The sequence below is a fragment of the Bicyclus anynana genome, chromosome 20, assembly GCF_947172395.1.
Source record: "Bicyclus anynana chromosome 20, ilBicAnyn1.1, whole genome shotgun sequence".
Lineage (NCBI taxonomy): Eukaryota > Metazoa > Arthropoda > Insecta > Lepidoptera > Nymphalidae > Bicyclus > Bicyclus anynana.
Genome location: NC_069102.1, coordinates 5,752,615 through 5,768,379, shown reverse-complemented (window position 1 = coordinate 5,768,379; position 15,765 = coordinate 5,752,615). Strand labels below are relative to the sequence as shown.

Genomic DNA, 15,765 nt, shown 5'->3' with positions numbered 1-15,765 from the left:
AACGTTGATTTGATGAATAAGAGATCAACAATTTTAAGCCCATCAGCATGTTGAAGAAAAAACAATTAAATATCCTTCTTTACTAATATTTGAAAGAGGTAAAGTTTGTGAGGTTGTAGGGGACAATATCTGGATCTACTGAATCGATTTTGAAAATTCTTTTACCAATACCACCAGTAGCCACGTTATTAGTGGGTGCGACGCACACGCGAAATATTTTGTATGGGACGTTTTTGAGCGATCCAGGGCTACGTCGAAAAGACGTCTCTATGTCTCCAAAATAAGTCATCGCAGATAAACTGTTATTTTTGCAAATTTGCTCTACTATTAGCACACTTTTTAAATAAACAATTAAAAAAAATGTCAAACACCCAATTGCGAAGGATAATAAAAAAATCACTTATCCGAAAATATGTCACCTTTATTGGTATAATGTAGGTATATTATATTAATTACCATAACAAGATAATATGAATTTTGCAGCATGGTGGATTTAACCCATCAGAACAACTTCGTCACGTACAAGTTCCAACGGTACCCCACGCCACCTGCCAACACTCCTACAATTATTTAAACTTAACCGCTGGTCACATGTGCGCTGGTCCGATGGAGGGAGGATTTGGTTCGTGCCAAGGCGACTCTGGATCACCTCTGTTATACAATCATGTTGTAATAGGCATCACTAGTTTTGGTAACGGTTGTGCTCGTCCGAACTTTCCTACTATCTATAGCAGAGTCGCTTACTTTAGTAACTGGATTGTACACAATGCTTAAGATTAACTTAATGAGTGTAACCGAACAAAAATAAACTTATATTTTTTTAAATTATTTTATTACTATCCTATATAAACCCACTCCCTTATAGATTAAATCCCTTTAAAATATAAATGTGAAAATTGGAGTCAAGTTAGAGAAGAGACGTGGACAAAATATGATATGTGGTTCAAATGGTTGCTTAATTTTATATCATTAATTACTTACAAAGCAGTTCTGTATATATAAATACTTTTTTGGCTAGTTTTAACTTTTACTGGCAATTTTTTTATTAGAAGGGTTATTTTTTAAATAATTTAAAATAATAAATTTAACTGAGTTATTGTTACACCGTTAAAAGACACTAGGAAATATTTAAAAATTAAATTAATTAAATAAATAAATTAAATGAAAAGTCTTCTTCAATCTATCTATCATCATCATTATCAGCCGATGAACGTCCACTGCTGGACATGGGCCTCTTGCATAGACCTCTAAGCATAACGGTCTTGAGCCGGCATCCAGCGGCTCCCTGCAACCCGCTTTATGTCCTTGGTCCACCTACTGTGGGGTCGACCAACACTGCGCTTTCCGGTGCGCGGTGTGGGGTCGCCATTCCATCACCTTGGGACCCCACGTCCATCGGCTTTTTGAACTATGTGACCTGCCTGCCCATTGCCACTTCAGCTTTGCAACTCGCTGAGCTATGTCAGTGACTTTGGTTCGTCTGCAGAACTCCTCATTTCTGATTCGATTGATTGATTGATTCTGATTCTGACGCAGAGAAACTTCAAGCATAGCTCGCTCCATCGCCCACTGAGTGAATTTGAGCCTTCTAATAAGACTAATAGTTAGCGACCAAGTCTCCGATCCGTAGGTCATGGCAACACGCATTGTTCGTAGAATTTCGTCTTCAGGCACTGAGAAATTTCGGACGCAAAGATGTCGCGGAGTTTCCCGAACGCTGCCTAGCTGAGATGGATTCGGCGATTCACCTCTTTCTCGAAATTGGTCCTACCTAACTGGACTGTGTGTCCTTATATACAGGCTGTCCCGTAATTTTAGAGATTTTTGGAAAACTATTCAAATTAGTTTTAGATAATTAGGTGATGTATCTACCATTTCTTGTTATCCATATACCATTGCTTATTATTCAGGGAAAGATGAAGGGGAAACGAAGGCCTGGTCGTAGATGTCTTGGCTCAAGAACTTACGCCAATGGTTCAGAGTACCAGATCACTCTTTCGGGCAGCAGTGAACAAAATGAAATTAGCCTTAATGATTGCTGACCTCCGATAGGAGATGTCACTATCAGATGAAGATCTACCATTTGCGTTTTATACATTAATTACGGGACACCCTATATATTCGTCTACAATTTCGAGCGCTCGACAATAACTGGAACAATCTATTTATACTTAGGTATAATAAAACTGTAGTAGGTCCAATTCTGTACATTGAAGTTTTAGTTGGAGGGCATTAAATAATCGATACGGAAACCAAAAATATTTTTTTAATTTTTTGTCTGCCTGAAACTACTGAATCAATTTAAATGAAACTTGGCACGATTTGTGACGGATTTGAGATATTACAGAAAAGGTTATATGTATATGATATTTTATCGTTTTTTGTTGCGAAAATTAAATCAGAAGGGGGGCTACCAAAAAATACCAAAAATAATGTCATTCAATGTTTTTCAAAATATTACCCCTATATGGGGTTGAAGTATTTTAACATAAATCGTCCATGTTTTGAGTTTTATTTTTGTAAAATGATTAGTAGTTAGACTTTTTATCATATACAAAACATGCGAAAATATAAAAAGAAGTGGGTGAAATAGGGGTAGAAAGTTTACATCGATTATCACGCGGACGAAGTCGCGGGCGTCCGATAGTACATCAATAAATTTTCTTTCTTGCAATATATCCAACCCATTTATAAAGATATATTTACCAGTAACTTACAGAAAGTAACTTACTTTGTGCAGCAGAAACTGGTATATTAAACACTTCTGCGAGCATTACTTAATTTAATTACTAAATTAAGTAAATAAAATAATATTTACCTTCTTAGTCTCTTCGATATAGCATGTAATATCAACCTCACCATTTCAGTGACCAAACATAGAATAAAACAATAGATAAATCTGAATTACAATTGTATCGATATCTTTTATTAGTGGATTTGTTTGATTAGATTCTAAAAATAGAAGATTTTCGTGCAATCCGAATAATCCTACCAGAGAGTCATGTATCACGGATAAAATATATTATATTATCTATATCTATGTAATACAATAACTATATCTATACATAAACAAAGACCGCTGTCTGTTAACCAAAAACTAAAAAAAAACTACTGAACGGATTTTTATGCGATTTTACCAATACATAGGAAAGACTATATTATGTACCTACGTGCGAAATGATTTTTATGAATGTGATTAAATAACTTGAAATAATATTACAATAATTATTGTTGAAAGAGTTCTGAAAATTTTCTTTCATTTCAAATATCAATTCTTTCGTCGAAAACGGTGATTAATCCCTTCTAAAACCATGCATGATTGAATTAAGAATTCCGGGATGGAACTCTCGTGCGAATGGGGGCTTAAAATAGTTATAGGAAACTATTTTAAGCCCCCATTCACACGAGAGTTTTTTTAACGGACGTTAAAAAAAACGTTAAAGCGTTCAAATAGAACAAATGTATTCCCAAGTTTATATTCACACAACAGCGTGACGACGACGTTATTTTCGAGCAGTGTTGCATTTTCAATATTGGGCGTTGGAAAAAAGACCTTCATTTCACTTCATATTTCATATTAGAACGATTATTTAACGTCCGTTAAAAAAACTCTCGTGCGAATGAGGGCTAAGGATGACTTATTTTACATTTGATCGTCAAAAAATAGTTACGTACAGTAAAAGCCTATACCAATTTTGTCTAGACGAAGTCGCTGCCATCTGCTAGTGTGTAATGAGTAATCGGCGTTTCTTTATAGCACAGAAGATAAACAATTTCTTCGTATTCACGAAACACAGGATTCACATTAAACTAAAATTATCTTTTAAAATTAAGAATTTATTATTTATGGATAATATAATATTATGTAAATCTTTTAATGCAGTACCTATAATCAAAATTGCCTTGAGATTATTTCAAAGAAAAAACTGTATCTCAAAAGTAATCCATCCATAATAATTGTACTTAGAAATAATATTTATATAATATCTTTATTATAGTAAAATCTTTAAAGCAACGTGTCTGTACGTTGTATGTTGAATAAAATTACAAAAATCTGATAATAACATAAAATTGAAAATTTCGAGAAACCCCCGTAGGTCATGAAATGGTTAATTACACTCTCGATCATTTCAGACCCATTAAAGTATATTTGCAGACATTCGGATATTCTTACCCACTTTCACCCCCCCAGAACTTTTAAAAGGTTCAACCAATTTTCATAAAACATGTCTAAAAACACTCACAAATAAGTCAACTTTCATACAAAATAGACTAAATTGAAATCGCTTCATCAGAAAGACAGACAGACACGTCAAACTTATAACACCCCTCTTACTGCGTCGGGGGTTAAAAAAGACCAAAAGCCCAGACAAAATAAATTTCTTTCTCTCTGTACAATGAATTTACTTATCTTATGAATTACCGAACGGATTTTCAAGTTAATTTGACAACTGTTACTCACGTTCAAGTTTGAATGACGCAGCAGACATGAAGTAATCGGGGAATGGAAATTAAATTTTTGCTTCTAATATACTTGTTATGGGGAGGCTAGTACCAGTCAATCTCCCCAACTGCCAACCTCACCTGCTCGTGGTGCACCTTGCAGATGGACCGACTAGGCTCTGGCGACCGACAAATGGCGGTATATCCATTCACAATGGCTAGATTTTAGAATGGCACAGGCCGGTGTCGGGCAGCAGCGACACCGGTGCGAGAAATCTGGCCCTGCGCTGACCAACCCGCATGCCCAGCGTGGTCAGTATCGGGCAAACCTTTGTAGATGGACCAACAAGTCCCTACAAAAGGCCTATGTCCCGCAGTGGACGTCCATCGGCTGATATGATGATGATGGACACTGATAGCCACTCACCATCAAGTTTACTGATCGGCGCTTCAAGTGCGCTGCGACTAGACAGTTTATTTGACCGTGTATGGCTCGCGTTCAAATAACCCTGGACAATAAACGATTTGTATCATAGAGATAGACCCAGCATAAATTATCTGGAAAAAAATAATCACGCTGACAACTTTACGGTACGTCGATTATTAGATATAATTTGATTGCTAAAGATTCATATAAAAGCAACCGATCTTCATTCTTTTAGAATCAAGTAACAAGAGTACAGATTATTAAAGATGAATAAAATAGCACTATTTTTTGTTTTTTACATCACGCTTACGACTGGTAAGTTAACTTATGTTTGTGGAAATTATGATGTTTTTTTTTAATAAAGAAAAATTAAAAATCTGCGGGAAAATGTTCGCTCGGTTGGCCCTTTCTTCTCATAGACCTGTGCTTCTTCCAAGGGCATTGCCTTGATTAGTTTACACATGCTACAATAAGTAGAACCCACACCCTCCAGAATCGGAGGCAGGGGTCATATCATATATCATATATATATGTATATACATATTTTGACGGCCTCCGTGGCGCAGTGGTATGCGCGGTGGATTTACAAAACGGAGGTCCTGGGTTCGATCCCCAGCTGGGCAGATTAAGATTTTCTTAATTGGTCCAGGTCTGGCTGGTGAGAGGCTTCGGCCGTGGCTAGTTACCAATCTACCGGCAAAGACGTACCGCCAAGCGATTTAGCGTTCCGGTACGATGTCGTGTAGAAACCGAAAGGAGTGTGGATTTTCATCCTCCTCCTAACAAGTTAGCCCGCTTCCATCTTAGACTGCATCATCACTTACCATCAGGTGAGATTGTAGTCAAGGGCCAACTTGTCAAGAATAAAAAAAAAAAAAATCCACTGAGCTATCACGGCTCTCCGGGGCATGCACCTCCAACTTTTCAGTTGTGTGAATTTTAAGAAATCAAATATCACGTGTCTCAAACGGTGAAGGAAAACATCGTGAGGAAACCTGCACACCAGAGAATTTCTTAATTCTCTGCGTATGTGAAGTCTGCCAATCCGCATTGGGCCAGCGTGGTGGACTATTAGCCTAACCCCTCTCATTCGGGCTCAGCAGTGAGCCGTATATGGGTTGACAACGACAATAAGTAGCAACTGCTAAATAGAAGCATGCTTTCGTGCTTGAAATGACATGTGTAACAGTAGCTTTACACAAGAAGAATTATGTTCTTCTTGTGTAAAGCTACATGCTAAACTGCACTGTTACACATGCTGTAACAAAAGAATCGATATTAAATATCTAATTCTTTATTTTACAGCACTTCCACGACAGGAAAGAATAGTCGGCGGAACTGTCACCAGCATCAGTGTGCACCCGTACTCGGCAGCTCTCTTGAGTTTCAGAAGTAATGGAATCTTCGTGCAGACTTGCGGTGGCACCATTATAAACAACAGATCTATCCTCACAACCGGTTCTTGTTTAAAGTATGACCCATTTTTTATCATTATCAATACATCAACATCAATAGTCAATAGTCAATAGTCAATATTCATTTATTTAAATTAGGCTCAGTTAAGCACTTTCGAAACTTCCGGTATTATTAATATTACAAGATAATGTTGATAATAATTAGTCAAAATTTAAAATTAAATTTATAAGGGTTCCAAATGCGCCTTGGTCCGAGAAGAGTCCACAACAAAATTAGCCAGGTAGTATAATTTTTAGTTTATCACCATTTAAAATGAGTACATAAGTCAGTCATGTAATACATTTTATTTCCACCTTTTTTATCATTTATATAATCACTAGCTGCCGCCGCGCGGCTTCACCCGCGTGGTTCCCGTTCCCGTAGGAATACGGGGATAATATATAGACTTCCTCGATAAATGGGCTATCTAACACTGAAAGAATTTTTCAAATTGGACCAGTAGTTCCTGAGATTAGCGCGTTCAATCAAACAAACAAACAAACAAACAAACTCTTCAGCTTTATAATATTAGTATAGATTAACACTATAATACGATTTTTCTATAAGCTTGAGTTTAATTAAAAACTTTGAACTTATTGAGAGACATGCCCGTAGTTTTATGTGGCAGTTTACTAATTTCTACGAATTTAATTTAAAAATAAAATGAAATTTTAAGAATTACTTATTTCATCAACATCAATCAATACTATAAATTAAACTGTCGTGTCTGTCTGTGATTTCAAGAAACTATGTTTTGCCAAGTGCTTACAGTTATGTACACGATACCAAAACATAAACAAGTAAATCTAAATCTAATTCTAATTATTGTAATTGTAATATATATTTTAATTTGGTAATTATGACTGTTTGTATTATTATTTTTTTAAAGTTCATTTCTTTTAATTTAGTAATTGCGACTGTTTGTATTTTTTACCGTATGTATAATAATTGCACACTATTTATTTAGTTGAATGATGCAAATTTTGATTGAAAAATTCTAGCAAATAAATTATGTAAAATACACTGTTTCATATATTTTTTGTTTTTAATTTCAGCTACAAAGTGGAAAACTTGCGCTCTCGCATCGCCTCATCGTTTGCTAACAGCGGTGGGGAGGTTCACTTCGCGTCTCAGCTCATCCAACACCCTGGATATGGAATCTACACATTGGAGAATGACGTTGGTCTCTTCAGAGTACAATTCGCTTTCCGATTCGGACCCAATGTACGAGCTGCACCCATCGTTGGACCAAACGCTGTTATTCCTGCCAACACAATTGTTACGGCTATCGGATGGGGTTCGATAAATGTAAGTTGCTTTTTACCACTAGTGCTACAATCCTTTACTTTTAATCAGACTTAAAACTGAAGGACTGTAGAGTTGAACTGTTCAGTTAAATAGTTCTTGTGTAGACAAAACTGCACTGAGAGAGCTACTTAGATGAGCTACTTATGTAAGGAGCTTGCATATTTCTACTTACTACAGGTGCACCATACGTACAATAGACGCCGTATACTTAGTAAGGGTTACTGTGCCATTTAGAAGCAAACCATGTTACATATGGAGCTTGTATACAACATAGTGCCAGTTATAAGCGTAATAGTGTCTGGTTTGCTGCGTATTTTAAGTATGGCGCACCAGGAAAACTTTTCTCTTTTTTTTCGAAAGAAAAATTTGGAATGGAAATAGATTTTACTTTGGATTAACACATCTATTTTTCATCCCGGAAAATCCATGGTTCCCGTGGGATTTATGAAAAACTGAATTCCACGCGAACAAAGTTGCGGGCGTCCGATAGTTATATTACTTAATATCTTAACAAGTCTTTATGAATTTTGCAGCCAGGTGGATACGGTCGATCGGAGCAGCTTCGTCAGGTACAAATTCCAACGGTGCCGGACTACATCTGCCAATACAATTACTTAAACATGACCGCGGGTCATTTGTGCGCTGGCCCGCTGGAGGGAGGTCGAGGTTCCTGCGAAGGCGACCATGGATCACCTCTAGTACTCAACAATGCTATTGTAGGCATCACCAGTTTTGCGTACGATTGTGGTGCGCCCAACTTACCTGCTCTATACAGCAGGGTCGCATACTTTTCCAACTGGATTGTAGGCAATGCTTAAGCATGTTTCGATAAACTAAAGAGTGTGTCACATACAAACATAAAATGAAGTAGTTAGTGGTTGTAAATATCTACATTATTGTACCAATATACACATTTTTTAATTATTGCAGAATGAGTTGAAAGCCAAGATTTGGCTTTGTTAGTTTTTTAACTTTTTATCGGCAAGCTAACTTTAAAATAAATAAGGAAATAGCAATAACTAGTCAGTTTTTCTTATACCACCCCTGTATCACGAGTTTGTGTCCTTAATTCTACTATTATAATACATATAAATACAACATACCAGCGGGGAACATTCCATACAGGCCGATTCCCGTCGGGTTACCTTTTAAAAATCATTATTGTAATGAATATAGGTATATGAATGGATTTATGAGAATACGGAGTTCGTATCAAGCGGCATGAATTTCCTTTTCTTTGAAACGGCTTAACTTCGTCAAAATTTCATCCTTCGCCACTGCTACATGCATACATGAAATGAAAACAGTAATCTATCGAAAAAGTTTGACTAAAATCGAACTAAATCTAAGCATTGTACGTCAAACTAAACCGCACTTTAACAGTTAGGTAAACCATTATTTCACGAGCACGAAGTTCGAGTACTTTTAAAAGCTTTCCACTCGATCCGTCCAATCTAGTTGTAGAATAAATAGGCATATGTAATAAATAGTGGTAGATATAGCTGTTTTGAAAATTCTCCCTTTAAAAATCGAGTAAAAATATAGGTATTGTTTACGCTCGATTATAAGCGTATGGCGCCGCCTCCGGGTTCAACTGACCTGGACTGGATTATTTTCTGAAAATTAAAAAAATGTAATATTTTTTAAATATTTGTCGTCGCGAGTGAGTTACTTGATCGGTATACAATCGATAATAATCCTTTAAGGGTTACGAATAATATTTAAACGGGTATATACCACGATAAAACGACGAGATTTTTAATGTCGATATTTCGACCCAGTGGTATGGATCGTGATCACGACGATTAGTCACGAGAGAATACTGTTTCTCCGTTATGTTTATATTTTAAAATCATTCTTAACTTTTGTAGAAAGGGAATCGATGTGCCACAAGGCTAGAGACCCAGGACGGTCTGACTATCACAAACTTTTAATCGAATATATAGTTTAATTTAAACAAAACAATCTTTCTAACATAAATATGGAACCGACATCAATGACGTAGGTATTTCAGATATTTTTATTTTAACACAAACTTACAAAACCGATTTTCATAAATTAAATAGAACCAATTTGGAAATATACTCTTTCAAACAAAAAATTTAAATTGGTTAATAAATGACGAACTTATGAGGTAACAAATATTAAAAAGAAACATACGCTTCGAATTTACAGACCTCCTTTTTTTAAGTTGGTTAATACAATATTATATATTAAAAGTACTGTTTACAAATGAAAAGTAAAATGAGAATTCTCTAGCACAAGAAATCATCTATTCTCTAAGAATGCAAATCTTGCTCTTTAAGCTGAATTTTCAAGAATAAATTGTCAAGTGCATACGAAGCTAAATGTGTCGGAAAATCTTTTACAATGGAATGTAACTCTTCAAATACATATTACGACTGAGGCGCATTCTTGAACTGGCAGAACGTCTACAGCAGGTTCTGCCTAAAGTAACTATAAATACGGGTAACTATAGCAAGGCGTTATCAATTGAGTCGTCGAGCGATTAATTATTACCTTATGTCTATATATTGACAGTTCAGCTGGCCTAGTCACTATTTTTGTCTTTAAAATATAGCAAACATCAAATCAATTTAAAAAATGTCATTTACCTACTGTGAGATATCCACCAGTAAGCAGCGGATGACATTTGTACACAGAATCTTAATTTCGTATATGTCAACTAGCATACGTCAAAGATAGTGAGTACGCCTGCTGGCCTCACTACTCTGTTGATAACGCGCTGGCTAGTCAGCTCCCGACTCAGAACAAGTTGACTAGTCCGCCCGTAACTCAGTTGATAACGAGCCAATCAACTGTGCTGGTCAGGTTACGAACTGAGCCGTTTTCATAAATGTCAATAGAAAATGATTGATGGCCTTACGACTCGATTGATAGCGGCCATTACAATGACAGTCTCGTGTCTCGCAAAGGGTAGGTCTAGGGTTCAGTCTTGCTGGCCTTTTTTGGTAAGTAATTCTCATGTCACATAATTTCGTATTCACTATTAATTTATTGCTAACTGAACGAAATGACTAACCAGTGTGTTTGACAATGTGATTTTTGTTATCAACGTCTTTACGGAATACAAAAAATGCAGTTGTAGATTTAATGTTAACTAAAGTAAGTGGCCAACTCAAAGTTTTTTTCGGGCATCTGCATCCCTCTATGAGTTTCCTAGGTCTATCCTAATAGGTATGATACTCGGAAAACGTGCTCCAGGAAGACAGCGAAGAAATTGATGATGTCAAAGAGTGGACCAAGTTAAACTACACAAATTTTGCCGGAAGAAAAAAAAACCCGGAAGAGTTTTCTTCACATAACCGCCAAACTGTAGTTAGAAGAAGACACCCAAAGTTAGTGAATATGTCAGCTGGTCTGAATACAACACAGAACAGACAACGCTAAAAGCTAACGCTTTTAGCAATAGAAGTAGCAAGGGGGCGTGGCCCGCGTACACCCGGGTGTGCGGAACATCGCAAGCGTGTCCGCGCATGTACTAGCAGTCTTGTTTTGTTCGGAGACAAAAGGAATAAATAACATTCAACTCTAAAGTAAGGGTGACATATTTCATTTTTCACTAAATATTAAACAGCCATTTAGGCCACGCCCCCAGGTACGCTGGTTTCAATACAAAGAATTGGCACTTTATAAATCTAGTTACCTCTTATATCTGTGGAATACAATCCCTGTGCGTAAACGAAATCCGTAAAGTTCATACTACCTCTAATAATAATTACACTGACACAATTTTTGCAATCCAAAATTTAAGCTAATCATCATTGCCACGTATTTATCTGATTTATGGGCGTGCGTGACTATGTTCATTCTTGAAAAGTGATTTTACTTCCTCTCTAATGGAGAATGAACTTTAATAACATAGTGTTTAAGTCTAAACTGCAATAATAACGGTGTAACGGTGTCATGTTTGAGCTATATAACCCTGGAGTTAGGAACGGCCAAACTAATCAAAAGAACATTATTAATTCGTAGACGTATTTAGTACTTACCCTTAGTACGAGATAGCGAGCCTCTGACAATCGAAACTCGAAACTAGCGATCGTCCAAGTGAAATTCGATGACTAAAACAACAACTTTATATAATATCTCGTATATGATCTAATTTTGACGTTCAGAGGAGTGTTCTATTTATAGAAACAAATAAATAGATCAACCATCTTCTAATTTATTAATGTCATGTTTTAAAAGACGTATTCATAATGGTAACATTTAAAGGTTACCATTACAAACATGTATTTTACACAAATAAAAAATATATATATTGCACAAGGTAAAACGTTTTGCTTTTATTTTATTTGTAGGGAACTAATTAACTACTTATTACTAAATTTTTTGCCGAAAATGATTTTTACAACGAATGAGCACAATCGTTTTTCGGCTGTTGGAACTATAGAAGACAGTTAAACCCGCATATAACACTAATTCGTACTCTGATTTTCAATTGACACAGTTTCAGCTATTATACTGATAAGCAAAGTCAAACGTTAAAACAAGAGTCATTAAGTCTAGATTCCTCTGATTCTACATTATTTCGATAACCCTCAAAGCTATGATTTCGTACTAAAGCACTGATTCCAACAGTATTAATCCATCCATTTACGACTACGGAAGGATTATGATTAGTAGTACGAGAGCTTTATAAAAAGGGTATAGTAATTAGATAGTAAACAATGATTTCGATAAATATGCAAGTATATACATAGTTATAATTATACAATAACTAGCGGACGCCCGCAACTTCCTCCGCGTGGATTTCAACTTTTCACAAATCCCCCGGAAACCATGGATGTTATAATACATATAAACCTACGTCTTCAATGACTTATACTATGTTGTGATATGACGTGACGGGTAGCAGCAACAGTAAATGTACCATCATTTTGTGGTAGAGGAAACACCTCGAGCAGGTCCCAGAAGGCGATCTTGGGAGTAGGCTTAAGGAATCCCTTTAGAATGCATTAACACTCACCTTCCCTGCCCGACTTGTTCCCCATGTCCACACTAAACAATTTATGATCAATAATTACAACACAATACATTATTAATAATTACAACAAAACATTATCGCACAAAACCATTAACGCGACTGGCAGCGTGGCGGTATCTACGCTGCCTAATAAACAACTGAGCTCAAATCATCAAATACCCTCTCAATTATACCATCACAGATTACGCCCCTGAACAAAAACATAAATAATTATTACTACCCGCAATCGAGAGTAGACTTGGCTGTATTCAAAACCTTTTTTCAGAAGAAGAAATTTTAACTTTACCTGAATGTACGTTTTGCTTGGTTTGGTGATAATCTGACCACCAAACCTCACAAATAACGTGGCTTTCTAGTAAACGAATGTTCAAAATCGGTTCAGTCAATCCAGACATTACCCCCTACAATACCATAAACAATACCTCTTTATAATATAAGTATAGATGGATTACCTGTTACCTGATAAAGAAAGCAAAGCAAGGCAATAAGGCATTATTTTAAACAAGATAATAAATGTAATCGTTACATGACACACTTTTAATGTTCAAAATTTCAAGACATCGTGTCTTGATAGGAAAGTAATCATTGTACAGCCAACTGTCCACTACTGCGATGAGCTTGATAAAGCTATAAATTTTCTCACTTTTTAGTAATATTGTATTTTATTCTAATGAAAAAAGTGAACGGCAGAAGAACTCGTATTAGAAATTAACAGTTTAACTATTAATTAAGAGACAGGCCTATAAATTAATAAATTGTCGTAAATAATGTACTCTCAAAGGAACTCGATGCTGATAAGTAATCACAGTAAACAAAACTGAGTTTGAGTTGACGTCATTAATTATGTTAATCTTGGCATGGTTCATACGAGTACGCGCTTCATGTAAAGGGTTCTGTACCTCAAAAGGAACAAACGGTACCCGTGTATTTAACACTCGCAAGGGATTATAACTTGGCATTTGCAGTTGACTAGACATAGGTATAGACACAATTGCTAATATTGTTGTTAAAGTAGGAAAAGCAGGGGCGTAGCTACCGCCGTATCAACATACTGCACGGGGTCCCTTACGTATGAAACCAAAAATTAGTGCTTCCCGGAAAAAACTGCAAAGTTTTCACTTCATCAGAAATGAATCTCTTTTTCTCTAGTTAAGCGTGCGCCCAAAAGTTGGAATCATCTTACACAGGCTAAGTCACTGTTATATTTATTTTAAGCGAGCATTTTAGTTTCTTAGGTGGTGAATCGTTACCCTTCACTTGGGCCCCCACAAATGATATTCATACAGGGCCTCTTCAAAGCACGTTACGGTTCACGTTAGCGATTATTATTGAAGATGCAAGCAAGAAGTTACTTTGCATAAAGTTCTAAACAATAAAAACAATTGATACCCTTGGACCATGGAGTCGCAGTGCCAAAAAATTTTATCGAATCATTTCACCGCGGCTAGTTGCCTCGACTGGTGACGGGCTGGCTCATTTTTGGCGCAAATGATCAGCCTGGCTGTCTAGCGCGGAAATGCAGCCAGTATTCTTGCCACCATTCCACGTGGGCATGATATGTATAGTTATTAGGATAAGTTAGCTTAAGTTCCTTATTGTATTCTTTCTCAATTGATACTCGAAGGTAATTTTCCTTATTAAGTAATTCTGCTTGTTCGTTTCTGGTAGTAAAAAACTACGTGAAGTTAACTACTCGTATTACTGCTACTCAAAACTCGAAAAAGCTGAGCTACAAAAATAGGCCCGCATTAAAACATATCCCAAGTTTAGCATAGCTTTGGTAGAAAACCGGCTTGCTATCTCAACAACACAAAGAAAGCTTGTCTTCTCTCAATCCCCTTGATCTAAACTTTGAGACATCAAATTAAAGTTTAAAATCCCCTGACACCACTCCGTCTTAAGTATACCAAAATCTTGAACAGTTTTGAACAATTAACAAAAATTGAAAGGAACCGGTTAATCCGGCCCGTGCCACGAATTTCGCCTTTGAACGAAAACTGGCAATTTGCCGTCTCGTATAGCGTTGATTGCGATTTTAATAAATTAAACCTGAGCTGTCGGAATCAGCCGGCAATTAGTATTAAGAGATCGGGCGATGGGCAATTATGCCCGTATTTTATGGATAACTTACTAAAGCACGTGGTTTTATTCGTTTGAGCGTATCTTTATCCAAAATTCCTGAAGAAGAAAGTCTTCACTGGCTAGACGCTCTGGTGTTGACCTACTAGACTTGGTCGCTAACTATGCCTTATTAGAAGGCTCAAAGTCACTCAGCGGGCGATGGAAAGAGTCATGTTTAGAGTTTATCTGCGTGGTCGAATCAGAAATAGAAATGAGGATCAGAAATGGCAATGGGCAGGCCACACAGTTCGAAGATCCGATAGACGTTGGGGTCCCAAAGAGCTGGAATGGCGACCACGCACCGGAAGGCGTGGTGTTGGGCGAAGCGGGTTGCAGGGAGCCGCTGGATGATGGCAGCTCGAGGTCCTTGTGTTTGGAAGTCCAAATGTGTACGACACTTTTTTTTAATTATTTCTTTTTAATTGTAATCTCTTGGCAGAGTGGTTGTGGTTGCTTCGATATAAGACCTCTTTAGTGCTTCTCCATTATTTAAAAATGGCTGCATAATGAAAAAACCTTTTTTTTTGGAGATATTCCCCTTTTTCCCTTCGACCTGGCTCTGCATTTTGATTTAATTTTTACTGGACCATGAGCAAACATAATAGGTTTCCAGAGGTAAAAAATAAATGGCCGACAGCATTTTCCTCTTCCATCATAAAATAAATAGCACCGAAACACAAATAAGGAAAAACAGATAATTTTTCCCGATTGTTCTCGGAATGAAATATAAATACAACGTGAGGGATGAAATATAAAGAAGCAATAGGGCCCTATTTTCTCGTGATGTGCGAGTCAATGACCTCCAACACTCTAACACCATATTATATTTTTTATCTGTAAGAATACGACGAGCAGGGATTCATAGCGTTCTTATATTGAAAAAAGTACGTTTTTTATTTTAACCTTTAAGCATGAAAAAAGTGAAGGGTACAGGTTTATTATCTAAACTTATTCAAAAATTATTTTATTATTTTATATGAGCCGTGATAGCCCAGTGGAT

The 15,765-nt window shown here is 36.5% G+C and overlaps 2 protein-coding genes across 3 annotated transcripts in view; one reads left to right on the top strand and one right to left on the bottom strand.

The window, feature by feature from the left end:
• Nucleotides 1–15,765, bottom strand: part of LOC112046731 (sodium channel protein 60E) — a 260,429-nt gene that overhangs the window by 186,247 nt on the left and 58,417 nt on the right. The window lies entirely within an intron of this gene.
• Nucleotides 5,137–8,451, top strand: LOC112054823 (trypsin, alkaline B-like). Its single transcript, XM_024094729.2, has 4 exons — nt 5,137–5,185; nt 6,176–6,341; nt 7,381–7,633; nt 8,167–8,451. Exons 1-4 carry the CDS (start codon nt 5,137–5,139, stop codon nt 8,449–8,451), a joined length of 753 nt encoding a protein of 250 aa, XP_023950497.2.

Bases quoted from the DNA above. Each gene is read 5' to 3' on its own strand.
- LOC112054823 (XM_024094729.2), top strand. From the start codon at position 5,137: ATGAATAAAATAGCACTATTTTTTGTTTTTTACATCACGCTTACGACT. The intron at 5,186-6,175 runs GTAAGTTAACTT...TTTATTTTACAG, and splicing joins TTACATCACGCTTACGACTG to CACTTCCACGACAGGAAAGA. The intron at 6,342-7,380 runs GTATGACCCATT...TTTTAATTTCAG, and splicing joins ACAACCGGTTCTTGTTTAAA to CTACAAAGTGGAAAACTTGC.